Below are 21,509 nucleotides of genomic sequence, written 5' to 3' on the forward strand. Positions count from 1 at the left end.
TTGTTTCTGGTGTCCTTTGACAGCTCTTTGGTCTTGACCATAGTGGAGTTTGGAGTGTGACTGTTTGAGGTTGTGGACAGGTGTCTTTTATACTGATAACAAGTTCAAACAGGTGCCATTAATACAGGTAACGAGTGGAGGACAGAGGAGCCTCTTAAAGGAGAAGTTACAGGTCTGTGAGAGCCAGAAATATTGCTTGTTTGTAGGTGACCAAATACTTATTTTCCACCATAATTTGCAATTAAATTCATAAAAAATCCTACAATGTGATTTTCTTGATTTTTTTTTTCAATTTGTCTGTCATAGTTGACGTGTACCTATGATGAAAATTACAGGCCTCTCTCATCTTTTTAAGTGGGAGAACTTGCACAATTGGTGGCTGACTAAATACTTTTTTTCCCCACTGTAAAAGGTATTAAACATGTATGTAAAACCACAATGAAGACATCGACCCACTAAGCAAGTTTTCATAAATCATTGGGTACAGCGCAAGAAAAACGTCAGAGTAATCTGTATTGTAATCTGTAATGGGGGCATTAATTCATATTCACATTTACAACATAACATGCGTAGGCATTTCATCATTAAGACCTTTAGGAAATTCTTCAGACTATAAAATAATTCCACTGAATTCTAAGCAAATCTTGTCTACTAAATGAACTTGTGTAGCCCATAGCCAGATCAGGGCCTAACATAAGGACAACTCAGAGTATGTTATTCTGTTCTTCTGAAATAGGCTACATTTTCTTCATATCATGTTTCTTTAGACCTGTCTAAAATAAATAATGGATTTATTGTGATGGTGTAGGCTATCTTACATGAATTATTAGACTTTTTAAAATCTAGATGTTCCTAAGGTCTGCATCAGTGACTTGTAGGCTTTGCGTGGAAGCCAGGAGATACTAAATGTGTTTATGTTAATTATCGGTCAAGTACCGTGAGACCGGCAGTTATTTGCTTGACAATCACTGGTTGACAATTTTATGACCGCCACAACCATACCTGCATGTTAAGTGGTGGGTAATATGATGTGTAGTTAGGGGTGGGGAAGGGGATGGGGGTGTGCTGACATGTGAATGCGGAATATGGTGTACAGTGTTAGTGCTGTTGTAAGGATGTAGCTAGATGGTGTTGGATCTGTGAAAGGGTCATGCTGTTGTTTGGGAATTGGTAGTGCTAGGTACAGGACTTGTAATATGGAGACATGTTAGTGGGAGAGGGGTGGGACGTGTGGTGTTGCCACTGGTGTTCACAATGGGGTTTCAAATTCAATTCCTGGAGGGCCATTTGTCTGCGGGTTTTTGCTCCTTCCTTGTACTTGATTGGTCAGTTAAGGTCATTGATTAGATAGGAACGCCCTTCACCTCGTTGTTTAGGTCTTTATTGGACACAAAATGAAAGGCCCTCAAGGAATTGAGTTTGTCCCCCCTGGTGTACACTATGAAGTCTTACTAGGGTTTGTCATGAGGAGATGTAGGGATGAGGTGATACACAGACTCAATGCACTCTGTCAGTCTCAGGACACTATGTCAGTAGTGAGATGTGACATAATAGGCCTCTGTCCTTGTCCCCCTCAATTACACAATTACTGTGATGTGTGTTTTACTGTTTTTGATTGTTTTTGTGTGAGTGTGTGCGTCTGCTTGCCTGCATGTGTGCGTGTGTTTTAGTGTGTATTTTAACCTTGTCTCTTTGTTTGTGGTGTAGGGGGCGTGGTGGATAAGGACCTCCGGCACTACCTCAACCTGCGCTTCTCCAAGGGATCCGTGGACCACGACCACCAGCAGATCATCAGAGACAACCTCTACCTCCGCAGCGTGCCCTGTGAGTCAACACATACAACATACGCAGCCAGACAGACAGATAGACAGACAGACAAACAGACACCAACAGACACAAACACTAAAAGACACACGCACCAACACACACACGCACAAAAGCATGCACGGTTGTCATAACCTACCTCCTCATCTGACCCCTGACCATAGCAGAACACTAGGGATGCATTTCATTATTCCTCCTCTCCTTGGGCTCTCTCTTGTTCTCTCCTTGACATTATACAAATGGACAGGTGGAGGCCAGATCCCTGTAGGCATCCTACATATCCCTTTCACCTGACCTGTGTTGAGGTGTGACTATTGAGAATACAGTCTACCTATACTGTTGCTTTGGGTTAAAGTGGTCTGTCTCTGTCTCTCTCTCTCTCTCTCTCTCTCTCTCTTTCTCTCCTCTCTCTCTCTCTCTCTCTCTCTCTCTCTCTCTCTCTCTCTCTCTCTCTCTCTCTCTCTCCTCTCCCTCTCGCTCCTCTCTAAAAAAATGTCTCAGCTCTCTCTCTCTCTCTCTCTTTCCCCTGGTGTATTTTCAGAATTATCTCTCTCTCTTTCTCGCTCTGTCTGACATTGCCCTGGTGCTCCATTGCTGCACACGCTCAGTATCTCCTCTTTTTTCTTTCTGTCATTTTTTCTCGCTCTCTCTTGCTTCTTCACCTATCGGTCGCCACACACACAGAACATGCAAACATGCACAGTATTATCGACCCAATGCAGCCGTTTTTATAAAAATTTCTGGGTAACAATTCAGTACCTTACTGTAATAGCTTTCCATTAAAATGCACAAAAATAGTTTTTTAGCAAATAACTATTTAGCAAGCAAACATTTTGCTAGGACTGTCTGTGAGTGGTCTGAGTGGAGTGGGGAGGGGAAAACTGAAAACTAGCTGTTATTGGCAGAGAAGTTTGGAACTCTCTTTGTTATTGTTCTATTAACCAATTTACCCGCATGGTGATGTCACCAGGCAAGCCGAAACTCCCTCCCATGCAAACCTGCTGATTAGAAGGTCCTGTGTAGATTGGATTTTCAACCAGCAACTATCAGGAAATAACACTGATCACAGTTTTTACAGTGTTAGTTTCATCAGCTGTTGTACAATATGATACAAAAGACAGGAAAAACAGAATTTTGACTGCGCTGGACCTTTAACACACACACAGACACATAAATCGAAGTCACACACACACACACACACACACACACACACACACACACACACACACACACACACACATACATACATACACACTGAGTGTACAAAACATTAAGGACACCTTCTCTTTCTATGACACACACTGACCAGGTGAATGCTGTGATCCCTTATTGATGCCACTTGCTAAATCTCCTTCAATCAGTTTAGATGAAGGGGAGGAGATAGGTTAAAGAAGGATTTTTAAGCCTTGATACAATTGAGACATGGATTGTGTGCCATTCAGAGGGTGAATGGGCAAGACAAAAGATTTAAGTGCCTTTGAACGGGTTATAGTAGTAGGTGCCAGGCGCACCGGTTTGTGTCAATAACTGCAATGCTGCTGGGTTATTCACACTCAACAGTTTCCCGTGTGTATCAAGAATGGTCCACCACCCAAAGGACATCCAGCCAACTTGACACAATTGTGGGAGCATTGGAGTCAACATGGGCCAGCATCCCTCTCGACACCCAGACTAATTGAGGCTGTTCTGAGGGCAAAAGGGGGTGCAACTCAATATTAGGAAGGTGTTCCTAATGTTTGGTATATATTCATACACTCAGATGGAATTAAAATGCAACAGTCTGACTCTGACTTCTATCCTCCGTCTCTCTCACACACACCAATATTTTTCTCCTACCTGTAGACATTACTCTGTGTGTGAGATATAGAGAGCTTAGTGACAGGGACTGCCATGTCACCTATCAGAGCATAACAGTCTGACAGGTGCGCGCACGTGACCTTTAGCTCATGTGGATGTCTGTCCGGAGGCCTTTGTATTTGGTTTGTCGTTCCCGTGTGGATGCCATGTCTTTACTTTCCACCAGCACTCTGTTCTGTACGCACGCACGCACGATAGGGATGTGACAAATGTTAAAATTCTCTTAATGTTTACATACATGGGACTTCATGTCCCACTTTTTTTTCATCAGTGTGATGGCTCATTGCAGTGATGTATGACAGCGTGTTCATAGACGTCCAACAATCTGTTGTTAACGCCACGTATGGGGTGTTTGAGAGCTCGCACTTTGTACTTGCAGAGCAATCATTGTACAATTTCTCCATCCAGGCCATCACGGTTTTTCGACATGGCATCTTGTAGTCTGGTTCTAGATACAGTGCATTCGGGAAGTATTCAGACCCCTTGACCTTTTCCACATTTTGTTACGTTACAACCTTAATCTAAAATGGATCAAATACCTTTTTTCCCTCATCAATCTACACACAATACCCCATTATGACAAAGTGAAAACAGGTTTTTAGAAATTAGTGAAAATGTATACAAAACAGAAATACCTTATTTACATAAGTATTCAGATCCTTTGCTATGAGACTCGAAATTGAGCTCAGGTGCATCCTGTTTCCATTGATCATCCTTGAGATGTTTCTACAACTTTATTGGAGTCCACCTGTGGAAAATTACATTGATTGGACATGATTTGGAAAGGCACACCCCTGTCTATATAAGGTCCCACAGTTGACAGTACATGTCAGAGCAAAAACCAAGCCATGAGGTCAAAGGAATTGTCCTTAGAGCTCCGAGACAGGATTGTGTCGAGGCACAGATCTGGGGAAGGGTACCAAAAAATGTCTGCAGCATTGAAGGTCCCCAAGAACACAATGGCCTCCATCATTCTTAAATGGAAGAAGTTTGTAACCACCAAGACTCTTCCTAGAGCTGGGCACACGGCCAAACTGAGCAATCAGGGGAGAAGGGCCTAAGTCAGGGAGGTGACCAAGAACCCGATGATCACTCTGACAGAGCTCCAGAGTTCCTCTGTGGAGATGGGAGAATCTTCCAGAAGGACAACCATCTCTGCAGCACTCTACCAATCAAGCCTTTATTGTAGAGTGGCCAGACAGAAGCCACTCCTCAGTGAAAGGCACATGACAGCCCGCTTGGAGTTTGCCAAAAGGAACCTAAAGGACTCTCAGACCATGAGAAACAAGATTCTCTGGTCTGATGAAACCAAGATTGAAGTCTTTGGCCTGAATTCCAAGCGTCACGTCTGGAGGAAAGCTCCCCATCCAACTTGACAGAGCTTGAGAGTATATGCAGAGAAGAATGGGAGAAACTCCCAAAATACAGGTGTGCCAAGCTTGTTGCGTCATACCCAAGAAGACTTGAGGCTGTAATCGCTGCCAAAGGTGCTTCAACAAAGTACTGGGTAAAGGGTCTGAATACTTATGTAAATGTGATATTTCCGTTTTTCTAAAAACATGTTTTTGCTTTGTCATTATGGGGTATTGTGTATAGATTGATGAGGGGAAAAAACATTATATTCCATTATATTCCATTATTTTCTTACTGTAAAATATATGTGTGTTGACTGTGGTAGGGCAGGGCCTGTGATGTCTGCTAATTGGCATGGTGCAGCCAAAGATTGGCTTCGAAGCACAGATAAATAAAACTCAAAACATGCTATTCTGTTCTTTTGAAATAAATTGCCTTTTATCATGTTTTTTTATGACCTTCCCAAACAAAATAGTAATGGATTTATTTGTGATTGTGTATATTAACACTAGAAAGGCAGAGAGCATCATAATGACTCAAAACAAATGTAAGTGTTTAATTATTCTGCCATTTTGTCCCCCTCGTCCTTGACTTTTCCTAAATAAGTCTATATAACACACTGTCTTTGTTATAATCTTAATATCACAAACAGAACAGTAGTTATAACCAGTTTTTGGAGGTCATTTTTTTGGAATGTTATCCCCAGCCTGCTCCGCTCCATCTTTGATAGTTGAATGTGCCATGCCCAGTTGATAATCACCCCGATAATTGCCTCAAATCTGAACCTAAACTATACCGAAACGAATTTCACACATATAACAACAGATGAAATAAATGAAGTATAGTATTATGGGGGAGAATGGGTGAGTTGATGATTGAGGGGAAGCGAACGATGCATAATTATGTAATCACCAATTGTGAATGAAGAACAGGGTGGGCCATTCTTTTGTATTTTTCTATTCTAATTACAATCTCAGAACAGTGTACCCTATATAAGATGGCAACTCTGGTGCAAGGATAATACTGTACATTTACAGTGAAATTCTACCTGAAATCTAAATGTAAGAAAAACAATACATTTGTACATAAGATTCAAATTGGTAACAACATTAAAAATGAATTAACAACAGAATTGACAATAGAAGTAACAAGACGTTAACACATACGTAACCAAATAAGATAATCATTACAACAGTAATGTAAACATTATATTGTGTGCCTGTGCGTGTGGGCTGTGGGGGAGAGAGAGACAACGAGAGAGAGGGAGACAGAGTTAAAATTGGGATTGGGCACAAACCTAGATCTTCCGATTCAGAGCTCCAACATGCAGGACTAAGTGAAATAAAACTATGAAAATGGTAATAAGAAAAATAGAAATAGCACTATACACATAATAACTACTGTAGCAGTGATGAATAGATACATGTCCATTGGGGTGGACATTGACCATAGGGGGAGCAGCAGTCAGACTAAATCACCATTGAGGGGTGTGGAGACAAAGTGAAATAAAACAATACAAAAAATAATACAAAAATAAATAATAATGTGTACATTATTAACAACTGCAGCAGTGATGAATGTCATTGGGGTGGGGGCAGAGTAAAAGTATGTTGAGAGGGTGGTGGCAGGTAGTGGTGACTATTCAGCAGCCTGATGGTCTGGGGGTAGAAGTTATTGGCCATGGCTCGGATGGCTGAGGTCCTTGATGTTCTTCTTGGCCTTCCTGCGACACCTGGTGTTATATGTGTCCTGGAGGGCAGGCAGTGTGCACCCAATGGTGCGTTCGGCTGCGTGTATCACCCTCTGAAGCGCCTTGCGGTCCTTGGCGGTGGAGTTGCCATACCAGGCTGGGATGCAACCCGATCTATGATCAGGGGTTACTCTGTTTGGGGTAAGGGGGTCCAGAGGAAGTAAAACACACAACAGGACAGTTTGGGCCAGAGAACATCCAGGAGAGAGAAGTCAGTGCAGCATCAGGTGTTCCTCATGGGGCTCCGTAACACACCTCCTCAATTCTGATTTGTCAGTTCTTCTCACCCCTAGGACAAGCATAGAAAAATAAAGAATACAATGAGAGACAGAGAGCACCAGGGCTGTTACTCTGTGGGTAAAAAGACAGGAGACAAGGGACATATCAAGCTGGTGTCGTGTGTATGTGTACTTACCTCACTAGAGGTCTTCATTCAAACACAGTGAGCTCTTGGAAGAATGGGGCAAGGTAGGGATTGTGAACAAACAGCTGGCTTCCTCTGGGCCACCTTGTCATGCACTTTGTTCCATCTTCAGGATTCATCATCTTGGGTTGATTCTAACCGACAGCGCATATCCAATATTGTTTATCAAATCAATTGAGGCATTGAACAAATACAAATAAGACAGCTAGCTACACCTACTTCAAACCATAGCAAACTAATACAACATTGCTATAGCCTACACAATATCACAGATTATTTTACCAGACTCACAACATTTTCCTTTCTAGCTGTGCCACCAAATGTTTGCGAACTACTGGTAAAGTGAACAGGTTTAGGTAATAATGTAACATTATGGAGCAATGTTTTTTTAAATTAAACAAATGGGTAGCAGGAGAGGCAATATGGACAATCCTGGCCTACAAAACAATGATTTATGTCGAGCAGATGAGAGCCAAGGGAACCGAATCACACAGGGTTGTGACAGCTAAGGAGGACACTCTGTCCCTGTATTTTTGCCATTTATGCTCTCCCCATGGAGTAGAATATATCCCGGTGATATCTAGATGGCTATCTAGATGGCTACCAATATTAGATATTTATTGTGTAGGCTGCTATCCTACTTGAAATACTGTATAAACTTGGGAGGGGACAATTCTCCACGTTATTAGTTTCGACCGCCGACACTGTGTTAGGCTACAGCTGACCAGTGGCACTGCACCTTAGGTTGGCAGTTACCTCGACACAATATGGTGCACTGGTCATTCACATCAGCTTTAGCGACTCTCGAGTACGGCCCACAACGCGGTTTATGTGTAAAATGCAGCCCGTCAATCCAAAAAGATATGGGTCAACTTTTGAACTGCTAGAAACAAGCCATTTTCTCTGTAGTAATGGTGGAAACATAACGGTCACGAATCTGCGCTCAGTGTATTCTCTATGGCACTCAGAGGCTGCGATACAGCCTATAATCACAATATTCTCTCTGTGATGTTTTTCTAGGTCGCACAGCTAGATATTTAGGAGAAATTTAGAGCAGACCGAAATGGCTTTTTTCAACTTGAGCTAGCTAGCTAGCAAACGTTAGCCAGCTATCTAGCTAGGTTAGCTAAGGAAACATGCAGTAATTCAACGTTGGCTAGCAATAAATATGCTTATAAACAAGGCAAGGTACCTACCCAGCAGCTGCTGAAAATATTCTTCCACTTCACAGCCACTTCAAGAAGATATTTTTCTAAAATAGTCTGAGCTTCATGTTTCTCACCCGACAGCATGAGGTTGGCGCCTGAAACGGATTATTTGAATCTACAGTAGGCATAAGCTATTACTGTAAGGAAATACAGTATGTTAGAGTAATTTTTATAGGAGCCTTCCGAATTACAGTTAATAACAGTATTTTTCAGCTTTTTACCTATAATGCAGTGCAATCTACAGCATGAATGCTGTAAAACACATTATTGGTATTATACTGTGCATTCTACAGTGTTTTATTGTTGAAATTACAGAAAAGTGTTAGTGTACATAGGCTACTGTAAAATGTATTTTCGTTATTCCTGGAATAGAAACACCATAATATTAATCAATTTAATTAAGCTACATTTCTAACAGTATAAACAGCACAACAAATACAATAATAATTTACAAACAAATTATAATCAATCCCATATAGTCTGTTCTAACAAAAAAAGGTTTTAAAGTCTCTAGTGCAGCTAAAATTAAAAACAGTCAAATGCATTCGTGAATTCAATCGCTTTAGCCGACATTGCAGTTTATTCATTGTTTAATTATTCAAGGCAACCTTTGTTATTTCATTTTATAACTAAAGTGCTTGACTGTATTTAAAGATATGGATGAGTTGTTGCTGTGTGATAACATGATCAAATGAATGAATGAATGATTGATTGATATACTGTAACATATGTAGCTTAAGAAACAAGGTTCATAAAATCAATAATTTGCTAGTAACAGATGACATTCATATTCGGACTGTCTCTGAAACTCACTTAGATAATACCTTTGATGATACAGTGGCAGAAATAAAAGGTTATAGCATTTACAGAAAAGACAGAAATGCCTATGGTGGAGGTGTTGCTGTTTATATTCAGAACCACATTCCTGTAAAGCTTAGAGAGGATCTAATGTTAAATACTGTTGAATTAATAGGCTACAGGTTCATCTGCCTCACCTAAAGCCCATTCTTGTGGGAAGCTGGGGTAGACCACCAAGTGCTCACAGTCAGTATATCGATGACGTGTGAAATGCTTGATAATGTAAGTGATATCAACAGAGGTATATTTTTTGGGTGATTTAAATATTGACTGGCTTTCATCAAGCTGCCCACTCAAGAAAAAACTTCAAACTGTAACCAGTGCCTGCAACCTGGTTCAGGTTATCAGTCAACTTACCAGAGTAGTTACAAACAGCACAGGTATGAAATCATCAACATGTATTGATCACACCTTTACTAATGCTGCAGAAATTTGCTTTAAAGCACTATCCAAATCCATTGGATGTAGTGATCACAATATAGTAGCCATATCTAGGAAAACCAAAGTTCCAAAGGCTGGGCCTAATATTGTGTATAAGAGGTCATACAATACATTTTGTAGTGATTCTTATGTTGTTGATGTAAAGAGTATTTGTTGGTCCGTGGTGTGTAATGAGGAGCAAACATACGCTGCACTTCACACATTTATGAAATTGCTTATTCCAGTTACTAATAAACATGCACCCATTAAGACAATTACTGTTAAAACTGTTCAATCCCCGTGGATTGATGAGGAATTGAAAAATTGTATGGTTGAGAGGGATGAGGCAAAAAGTATGGCAAATAAGTCTGGCTGCACAACCGATTGGCAAATGTGTTGAAAATTGAGAATTCATGTGACTAAACTGAATAAAAAGAAGAATAAACTACACCATGAAACATAACGAATGATAGTAAAAAGCTTTGGAGCACCTTAAATACAATTTTGGGAAAAAATGCAAACTCCGCTCCATCATTCATTGATCAAAAAACTGACTAATATTGCCAACTTTTCATTGGAAAGATTAGCAAACTTAGGCATGACATGCCAGCAACAAACACTATACATCCAAGTATATCTGAACAAATTCTGAAAGACAAGCGTGGTAATTTTGAATTCCGTAAAGTGAGTGTGGAAGAGATGAAACAATTATTGTTGTCGATCAACAATGACAAGCCAACGGGGTCTGACACCTTGGATGGAAAATTACTGAGGATAATAGCGGGCGATATTGCCTCTCCTATTTGCCATACTGTATTTTCAATTTAAGCCTACTAGAAAGTGTGTGCCCTCAGGCCTGGAGGGAAGCAAAAGTCATTCCGCTAACTAAGAATAGTAAAGCCCCCTTTACTGGCTCAAATAGCCGACCAATCAGCCTGTTACCAACTCTTAGTAAACTTTTGGAAAAAATTGTGTTGACCAGATACAATGTTATTTTACAATAAACAAATTGACAACAGACTTTCAGCACGCTTATAGGGAAGGTCATTCAACATGGTTGGCTGAGAGAAATTGATGATACAAAGATTGTGGGGGCACTTCAGTGCGGCTTTTGACATTATAAATCACAGTCTGCAGCAGGAAAAACATATGTGTGATGGCTTTAAACCCTCTGCTATATTGTGTATAAAGAGTTACCTGTCTAACAGAACACAGAGGGTGTTCTTTAATGGAAGCCTCTCCAACGTAATCCAGGTAGAATCAGGAATTCCCCAGGGCAGCTGTCTAGGCCCCTTACTTTTGAGTAAAGCCAGTGTGTCTATGTATGCAGATGACTCAACACTATACACGTCAGCTACTACAGCGACTGAAATGACTGCAACACTTAACAAAGAGCTGCAGTTAGTTTCAGAGTGGGTGGCAAGGAAGAAGTTAGTCCTCAATATTTCTAAAACTAAAAGCATTGTATTTGGGACAAATCATTCACTAAACCCTAAACCTCAATAAATCTTGTAAAAAAGAATGTGAAAATGTAGCAAGTTGAGGTGACTAAACTGCTTGGAGTAACCCTGGATTATAAACATTCATGGTAAAAACATATTGATACAACAGTAGCTAAGATGGGGAGAAGTCTGTCCATAATAAAGCGCTGCTCTACCTTCTTAACAGCACTATCAACAAGGCAGGTCCTACAGGCCCTAGTTTTGTCGCACCTGGACTACTGTTCAGTCGTGTGGTCAGTTGCCACAAAAAGGGACTTAGGAAAATTGCAATTGGCTCAGAACAGGGCAGCACGGCTGGTCCTTGGATGTACACAGAGAGCTAACATTAATAATATGCATGTCAATCTCTGCTGGCTCAAAGTGGAGGAGAGATTGTCTTCATCACTACTTGTATTTATGAGAGGTATTGACATGTTGAATGCACCGAGCTGTCTGTTTGAACTACTGGCGCACAGCTCGGACACCCATGCATACCCCACTAGACATGCCACAAGAGGTCTCTTCACAGTCCCGAAGTCCAGAAAAGACTATGGGAGGCGCACAGTACTACAAAGTGCCATGTCTACATGGAACTCTATTCCACATCAAGTAACTGATGCAAGCAGTAAAATCAGATTTAAAAACAGGTAAAAATATACCTTATGGGACAGCGTGGACTGTGAAGCAACACAAACATAGGCGCAGACACATGCATACACACACACGATAACATACGCACTGTACACACGTACACATGGATTTTGTATTGTAGATATGTGGCAGTGGTGGAGTAGGGGCCTAAGGGCACACAGTGTGTTGTGAAATCGGTGAATGTATTGTACTGTTTTTAAAATTGTATGACTACCTTAATTTTGCTGGACCCCAGGAAGAGTAACTGCTGCCTTGGCATCAGCTAATGGGGATCCATAATAAATACAAATACAAATATTGAAGTAGGCTTTCATGCCAATAAGTAAGTTACGCTAAAACAGCTACAGTACACAGGACTCATAGGCCTACAGCTCCATGTCATTTCGATAATTTAGCTTCTCAAAGATGCCCTCTGGTGGTTGAACTAGCATTAATGGCAACAATTGCTGACAGTAAAATACTATGTCATGCACTCCAACATGCCATACCATTCCGCAGCACCCCGCAAGCTGTGCTGCAGTATTATGCAACTTTTAAAGGAAGAACCACTGTATTCACTTATTTCTGGGTAGCTCTGTCTTTTTTTTTGTGTCGCTCCTCTTTGGGTAGCCATGTCTTTTTGTGTCATTCTTTTTCTATCACCAATTCATGGTCACTGGGCCTGTACTTTGTCAGGATCTGTCTCTGCTTTGTATCTCTGTCCAAAGCAGAGATACTCTGCCAATTTGTATTCTCTTCTTAGGGCCAGATAACGATTGAGCTTGTTTTGTGTTTTAGTTTGACTGCGCCATTTTTCGAAAAAGGTTTCTCTCTTACTCATCCCATTTCTGTCTTTCTCAATCCCACCTCTCTACCACTCGTTCTCTTGTTTTCTCTCTCTGTCTCTTTCTCTCTCTCTCTTTTCCACTCGCTCTTTCTGCCCTGGTTACTGCTATCTGGGATTCTTGGGACGTCTCTATCCTAAACCCAAACTCTAACCTTAACCATAACCCTTACCTAACCCTAACCTTAACCCTGAACTATTTTAAATGTCAACTTCAATGGGGTAGGGATTTCCCAAGGATCCCGGATAGCTTGGACCTTTCTGCCCCCCTCTCTCCCTCCCACTCTGTCTCTCTCTCTCTATACTTTATCTCTCTTCCTCTCCCGCCCCCTTTTTCTCTCTCCCTCCCCCTTTTTCTCTCTCCCTTTCCTTTCCTTCTCTTCCATTCCCTCTCTCTCACTCTCCCCTTCTTTCACCCCCCCTCTCTCAATTCAATTCAGTAGACTTTATTGACATGTCAATTAAATTACTTACATTGTCAAAGTATACATATAACAAAAAAATGGTGGGACCAACAGCAATAAGGCATCAATAAGGCATCAATGGTCAGAGAGTCTGCCACCATGTACTGTCTATATAGAGCCAAATAGCATTGAATTTTACTTTGATTTTTTTGTGGTGTCTTTCCAATAGGTGATATATTTGTATTTTTGATTTGTGATGATTTGGTTGGGCCAGATTTTCTGAGGGCTGTCCTGAGGCTCTATGGGATTGGTTAGGGTTAGCGAACTGAGCCTCAGAAACAGCTGACTGAGGGGACTCTTCTCTTGTTTCATCTCTTGACATTGTAAGGCTGTATGATTAAATGTTTTTGGGTCACTTGTTTTTAGATGGTTGTAAAATGTGATGCCTCTTTTTTCTATTCGAATAAGGAGGGGGTACTGGCCCAATTCTGCTCTACCTGCTTTATTTTGAGTTTTTCTTTGCACTTGCAATACAGTCTTGCAAAGCTCTGCATGCAGTATTTCGATTGGACGCTTGTCCCATTTGGTCAATTCATTATTAGAGAGTGGATCCCATACTTCACTGCCGTATAGAGCAATTGGTTCTATAACTGATTGAAACATTTTGAGCCGGATTCTAATTGGAATTTCAATTTTTATGTTCCTTTTACTGGCATAGAATGCTCTTCTTGCTTTGTCTCTGAGCTCGTTCACAGCCATGTGAAAGCTACCTGTGTTGCTGATATTTAGTCCTAGATACGTGTAGTTTTTGGTGTGTTCTAATAGAACTGTGTCCAAATAGAATTTATATTTGTGATCCTGATTTCCGGACCTCTATTGGAATTTCATTATATTCATTTTTTTTTTGTTTAACTGTCAGAGCCCAGGTCTGACAGAACCTGTGGAGATGATCTAGAGTCTCTCGCTCTCTAGTAGAATGTCATTGTCTGTAGTGACAGATCCGTTAAGATGGTCAGTGTGCTGACATCTCAGAGAGCCTCTTCTGTTTACGCTGCTCTGTCATTACTATCACACACACACACACACCAGAGGAATGCTTTAAGGTTGAAAGGACTGTGTGTATATGTGGGTGTGTGTGTGTCTCTGTGTGTGTGTGTGTGTGTGTGTATGTGTGTCTATTTGCTTGTGCGTGTTTTTCATGCAGTGTACCATGTATCATGCGAGAGTGACTTTGAAATTTGACGTCTATCCATGTCCTGAGGATGTCAGGAAATGCCTTCAAAACCGGCCACTAGGGGCAACAGTGAGCACTATTACCATTAAGTAAGCTTGGGTTTTGCATTGTGGACGGGGGTGGCAGATGGGCGTAATCCTATACCTCTGGATCAAAAGGTTGCGTGTCCGATCCCAAATATTAACCCTTACCTTAACCATTTGGAAAGAGTGCCTAAACTTCATGTTTTAAATAGGGCTGCCCCCGACCCAAAAAAATCTTGGTCGACCAAGATTCATCAATGCTAAAACGTGTATTTATGCATATATAGACACACCATATGGGTTTTAATAAAAGCAACTATATGCACTGAGCTTGTCTGATGCTTTAAGCACACTGTTTGATGAAATAATTAAGACACACTAATTATTCAATAGTGAGCAAGAGATCAAGACAACCAGAAGAAAAAAACCCTGTTCCCGACCCTACCCTCCTTCCCAACCCTACCCGCTATCCAACGCGGGAGAAAGCGCTCACTGAAGATTCAGTTCAGCACATTGGAGAGCGCCACTGCAGCGGCCGCGCCTGTCGTGGAAATTCTATTCAAGTGAGAGAGACTGTCATTTCTTCAAACAATTAATCTTTACTTGATATCGGTTAATTATTGCAATAATGGAGCTGGTCAACGAACAACCTGTAGATGATTTGTTGAGAGCCCAACGAACAGGAAATGCTGACGTCTTAAATAGTGGACCTAAAAATGCTTAGTCATGGCTGGTTCTACCCCTCCCCGGCAAATTAGGAGCTACCTTGTTTTCTTCTTTTGGCTATGTGTATCAGTTCATAGCGCACAAACAAGTGATAACGTTAGTTCCGTTTTACTTAAACTCGAGTCACACCATGTCCTTGACGCTAGAGGGAACCATCCTTATGAAAAGTACAGCATTGGTAGTTAAGAAATACCCTAGCAATAGAAAGAGATCTATCAATATTCATACAGATATAATCAACAAAGCAAAGCAAGTAATTACGTAAATTTTTCCCTGACACGCCCGCACCCGATATCAGTGCTTTTGACAGAGGAGTGGGGAACTGTGTGCTACAGAGACAGACATGTTTGGCATGGCAGAAGGCTGCCAGAAGAGAGAATGACATTTGATTTTGATTTGATTATTGTTCCCTTCCCATTCATTCCCCTTTCCCCTAAACCTTAAAATTGTAAACTTATAGGAAATAAACCCAAACCTTTATTTTTCAACTGCAATTTCGCTTAAAGTCTCCTGATTATTATACACCACAGGCCTATACTTTTATTTGACCCCAACAACCAGGTAGCAACTTTATAATGCCTTTATTGTGGTAGTTAATCTGAATTAAACCTACAGTAACCTAGGTTAAAACAGCCGAAGCCTAAGCAATGACTCACTGACTCCAAGCACGAATAGCCTATGTCTCTCAAAAGTGATATATTGCAAAATGGAAAAATCATATAGACTATCAAATAAAAAGCAGATGGATTAAAAAAATAACAAATTGAACCATAAGCAATACAATTGTGCTTAATTCAAATAAATGACGAACAGCAGCAGTTACAGCCAGTAGGCCTAGTATTCAATCAACATAGTTGAACAGTATTACAGTAAATATATTATTAACATAGTTGAACATCTAACAGTAAATAATATATTATGTTTAATAATGAATAAAATGTATGAATAACAAAATAGCCTAAAGATCAAGTTGTTACCTATCACAACAGTAGGCTAGGCTATTTAAATCACCTTCAACAGCAGCTTATAAACTATAATGCTGAACATAAAATGGCTTGTATTGGCCTAGGCTATTTAAAAAAAAATAAGCATAGGCTATTGCATAATTCCAAACATTTAGCAGCCTGCATAATAGCTTAATAATTTCTCTTAATAGCTTAATCATATCTGTCAACTGTATCGGACTGGCCTACTTACTCACATACACTACATGACCAAAAGTATGTGGACACCTGCTCGTTGAACATATCATTCCAAAATCATGGGCATTAATATGGAGTTGGTCCCCCCTTTGCTGCTTTAACAGCCTACACTCTTCTGGGAAGGCTTTCCACTAGATGTTGGAACGTTGCTGCAGGGACTTGCTTCCATTCAGCCACGAGCATTAGTGAGGTCAGGCACTGATGTTGGGCGATTAGGCCAAGCTCGCAGTCGGTGTTCCAACTCATCCCAAAGGTGTTCGATGGAGTTGAGGTCAGGGCTCTGTGCAGGCCAGTCAAGTTCTTCCACACCGATCTCGACAAACTATTTCTGTATGGACCTCACTTTGTGCACAGGGGCATTGTCATGCTGAAACAGGAAAGGGCCCTCCCCAAACTGTTGCCACAAAGTTGGAAGCACAGAATTGTCTAGAATGTCACTGTATGCTGTAGCGTTAAGATTTCCTTTCACTGGAACTAAGGGGCCTAGCCCGAACCATGAAAAACAGCCCCAGACCATTATTCCTCCTACACCAAACTTTACAGTTGGCACTATGCATTGAGGCAGTTAGCATTCTTCTGGCTTACGCCAAACCCATATTCATCCGTCGGACTGCCAGATGGTGATGCGTGATTCATCACTCCAGAGAACACGTTTCCACTGCTCCAGAGTCCAATGGCGGCGAGCTTTACACCACTCCAGCCGATGCTTGGCATTGCGCATGGTGATCTTAGGCTTGTATGCGGCTGCTTGGCCATGGAAACCCATTTCATGAAGCTCCCGACAAACAGTTATTGTGCTGATGTTGCTTCCATAGGCAGTTTGGAACTCTGTAGTGAGTGTTGCAACCGAGGACAGACAGTTTTTACGCGCTACGAGCTTCAGCACTCAGCGGTCCCGTTCTGTGAGCTTGTGTGGCCTATCACTTCGCGGCTGAGCCATTGTTGCTCCTAGACGTTTCCACTTCACAATAACAGCACTTACAGTTGACCGGGGCAACTCTAGCAGGGCAGAAATTTGACGAACTGACTTGTTGGAAAGGTGGCATCCTATGACGGTGCCACGTTGAAAGTCACTGAGCTCTTCAGTAAGGCCATTCTACTGCCAATGTTTGTCTATGGAGATTACATGGCTGTCTGGTCGATTTTATGAAATAGACAAATTCTGAAAATAGACAAATTCACAAATGTGAAGGGGTGTCCACATACTTTTGTATATATAGTGGAGGCTGCAGCTGAAAAGCCTACTTCCCCAATCTTTTCAAGTTATGAGACAGGGACACCAGATTGTCAACATTTTCAGGCAGAAGGCAACTCCTCATTTTATTGACTATAAACCTTGCCTTGGAAAAGATCCGCTCTGATGGAGTGGAGGTGGCCGGGAAGGAAAGGAGGGACAGTATTTCGCTACTCTGGCCAGCTTCGGATACCTGTCCTCGTTTTTTCCCCACCAAGCTAGCGGTCCAACGTCGACGTTCATTCTATCTTGGAGATAATCCTTCATTTCTTTTTTGCTATCACCTTGATCCTCTGTCTCTCCTTCATCTCCACACAGGAGCATCTTGATCTCCCGCTCCCACTCCTTGTCTGTTTTCTTTTTTTGTTGTGCGGGTTCCTCCTCTTCATCTGTGGATGTAGAGCTGTCTCTGTCTCCCTCAGCGGGCCCTGGCTCCTCTGGCTGCACCGCGTTAAACGGTCGGCCAGCTGGGACACGTTGATGTAGGCTTCATCATGTTTTGCATCGTCATGGAACGAAAGCTGATTGAATCGGGGGTCTATGACTGCTGCTTGGACGTATAGACTACTCTCAAATAGTCGGTCGTTAAACTGCCATCTTTTGTCAGTTTCCCCCACCAGCTTTGTTTTAGGACTCTTAGTGGTGGGGCTGTCGTCCTCCACTACAGCCAAGTGGGAGGGAGGGAGAGGGAGGGAGGGAGATTGAGAGAAAAGAATTAGAGAGAGAGGGATAAGGGAGGGAGTTGGAGGGAGTATTGAGAAAGAGGGAAGAAGAGTGAGAAAGATGGGAAAATTAAAGCGAAATGAGAATGAATTGAGAGAGAGAGATAGAAGATAGAGGGAGAGAGAATGAGGGATGGAGAGAAATAGATAAAAAGAGGGAGGGGGAATTGAGAGTGCTCTTATTGACATTCTCTCATCTCTCTTATCTCAATGGTTGTTCTGGTTGATCAGTGGTGAAAAGGATCCTGGGTAAACGAATGGGGACAGGGTGCAGAAAGCTAGTTTGTGTGTGTGTGTGCATATGTGTGTTTGTGCGCACTCTGTCTGTAGCAATAGACCTCCAAACCAGGAAATGTATTGCCCATCACACTTTGGATGAGAGACTCTTCTAAGGTCCAGCCGGTTTCATTTTCAGTAAAGAACGTGTAGACTCTATGTCAGGGTTGGGCAACTTTGATGTGGGTGGTGGGGGCCATAAAAAATATGAACTCATCATGGGGGGTCTGCATACCCACATCCATACCCACACATGTGAGAGCCGGCCCTAGCCTTTTGTGGGCCGTTAGCGAAAATGTGTTTCCCCCACCTTGCGAGCAAAACATTCCTTCCTACATACAAATGCATACACACGCTATACATGCACACATGTGTGCATATGCTATTCATGCAGCCACGCATGCATACACACATGTACAGTGCCTTCAGAAAGTATTGCCATCCCTTGACCTTTTCCACATTTTGTTATGTTAGAGCCTGAATTTAAAATGGATTAAATTGAGTTTTTTTTTATCACTGGCCTATACTCAATACCACATAATGTCAAAGTGGAATTAGGTTTTTAGAAATAAAAAATAATAACAACAATACATGAAAAACTGAAATGTCTTGAGTCAGTAAGTATTCAACCCCTTTGTTATGGCAAGCCTAAATCAGTTCAGGAGTACACATTTGCTTAACAAGTCACATAATAAGTTGCATGGACTATAATAATAATAGTGTTTAACATGATTTATGAATGTATACGGACAATTCCTTCGACCTCATGGCTTGGTTTTTGCTCTGACATGCACTATCAACTGTGGGACCTTAGTTGCATTCGGAAAGTATTCAGCCCCCTTGTCTTTTTTCAAATTTTGTTACAGCCATATTCTAAAATGTATTAAATAATTGTTTTTCCTCATCAATCTACACACAATACCCCATAATCACAAAGAAATTACAGGTTTTTAGAAATGTTTGCGAATGTATTAAAAATAAAAAAACAGAAATACCTTAAGTATTCAGACCCTTTGCTATGAGACTCGAAATTGAGCTCAGGTGCATCGTGTTTCCATTGATCATCATTGAGATGTTTCTACAACTTGATTGGAGTCCACCTGTGGTAAATTCAATTGATTGGACATGATTTGGAAAGGCACACACCTGTCTATATAAGGTCCCACAGTTGACAGTGCATGTCAGAGCAAAAACCAAGCCATGAGGTTGAAGGAATTGTCCGTAGAGCTCCGAGACAGGATTGTGTAGAGGCACAGATCTGGGGAAGGGTACCAGAAAATGTCTGCAGCATTGAAGGTCCCCAAGAAAACAGTGGCCTCCATCATTCTTAAATGGTTGAAGTTTTGAACCACCAAGACTCTTCCTAGAGCTGGCCACCCGGCCAAACTGAGCAATCGGGGGAGAAGGATCTTGGTCAGGGGGGTGACCAAGAACTAGATGGTCACTCTGACAGAGCTCCAGAGTTCCTCTGTGGAGATGGGAGAACAGGTGGATTCCAATCAAGTTGTAGAAACATCTTAAGGATGATCAATGGAAACAGTATGCACCTGCACCGAGTCTCATAGCAAAGGGTCTGAATACTAATGTAAATAAGGTAGTTCTATTTAGTTTTTTAAATACATTTACTAATATTTCTAAAAACCTGTTTTCGCTTTGTCATTATGGGGTATTGTGTGTAGATTGATTTAAAATATATATATATATTGAATCCATTTTAGAATAAGGCTGTAACGTAAGAGGTCTGAATACTTTCTGAATGCACTGTATATAAAAGTATGTGGACACCACTTCAAATTTGTGGATTTGGCTATTTCAGCCACACCCGTTGCTGACAGGTGTATAAAATCGAGCACACAGCCATGCAATCTCCATAGACAAACTTTGGCAGTAAAATGGCATTACTGAAGAGGTCAGTGACTTTCAACGTGGCACAATCATAGGATGCCACCTTTCCAACAAGTCAGTTCGTCAAATTTCTTCCCTGCTAGAGCTGCCCCAGTCAACTGTAAGTGCTGTTATTGTGAAGTGGAAATGTCTAGGAGCAACAACGGCTCAGCCGTAAAGTGGTAGGCCACACAAGATCACAGCACGTGACTGCTGAGTGCTGAAACTTGTAGCATGTGAAAATCGTGTGTCCTCGGTTGCAACACTCACTACCGAGTTCTGAACTGCCTCTGGAAGCAACATCAGCACAATAACTGTTTGTCTGGAGCTTCATGAAATGGGTTTCCATGGCCAAGCAGCCACACACAATCCTAAAATCACCATGCGCAATGCCAGGCGTCGGCTGGAGTGGTGTAAAGCTCGCTGCCATTGGACTCTGGATGAATCTGTGTTTGGCGAATGCCAGGAGAACGTTACCTGCCCGAATGCATAGTGCCAACTGTAAAGTTTGTTGGAGGAGGAATAATGGTCTGCGGCTGATTTTCATGGTTCGGGCTAGGTCCATTTGTTCCAGTGAAGGGAAATCTTAATGCTACAGCATACAATTACATTCTAGGCGATTCTGTGCTTCCAACTTTGTGGCAACAGTTTGGGGAAGGCCCTTTCCCTTTTCAGCATGACAATGCCCCTGTGCACAAAGCGTGGTCAATACAAAAATGGTTTGTCGAGATCGGTGCGGAATAACTCTACTGGCCTGCACAGAGCCGTGACCTCAACCCCATCGAACACCTTTGGGATGAATTTGAACGCCGACTGCGAGCCAGGCCTAATCGCCCAACATCAGTGTCCGACCTCACTGATGCTCTTGTGGCTAAATGGAAGCAAGTCCCTGCAGCAATGTTCCAACATCTAGTGGAAAGCCTTCCCAGAAGAGTGGAGGCTGTTATAGCAGGAAAGGGAGGACCAACTCCATATTAATGCCCATGATTTTTGAATGAGATGTGCGACGAGCAGGTGTCCACATGATTCTGGTCATGTAGTGTAATTTGCTGTTTGTAGGCAGGGAGTAGGAACACAGAGACATAATCTGATTAGCCGAAGTGGGGGCAGTGGATGGCTTTGTACGCGTGACTGATTTTTGTGTGTACATGGTCA

General features: G+C 41.8%; 1 protein-coding gene across 5 annotated transcripts in view; it reads left to right on the plus strand.

Moving 5' to 3' along the window:
- LOC121555266 (membrane-associated guanylate kinase, WW and PDZ domain-containing protein 2) overlaps positions 1 to 21,509 on the plus strand; it is a 333,480-nt gene that overhangs the window by 60,719 nt on the left and 251,252 nt on the right. For all 5 annotated transcript variants that reach the window (XM_045223560.1, XM_041869071.2, XM_045223559.1 and 2 more), the window contains exon 2: positions 1,708 to 1,824. In XM_045223560.1, coding sequence (XP_045079495.1) covers positions 1,708 to 1,824 — 117 coding nt within the window. The remainder of the gene's footprint in view (positions 1 to 1,707; positions 1,825 to 21,509) is intronic.

Source organism: Coregonus clupeaformis, chromosome 11, assembly GCF_020615455.1.
Source record: "Coregonus clupeaformis isolate EN_2021a chromosome 11, ASM2061545v1, whole genome shotgun sequence".
In the NCBI taxonomy this organism is placed as follows: domain Eukaryota; kingdom Metazoa; phylum Chordata; class Actinopteri; order Salmoniformes; family Salmonidae; genus Coregonus; species Coregonus clupeaformis.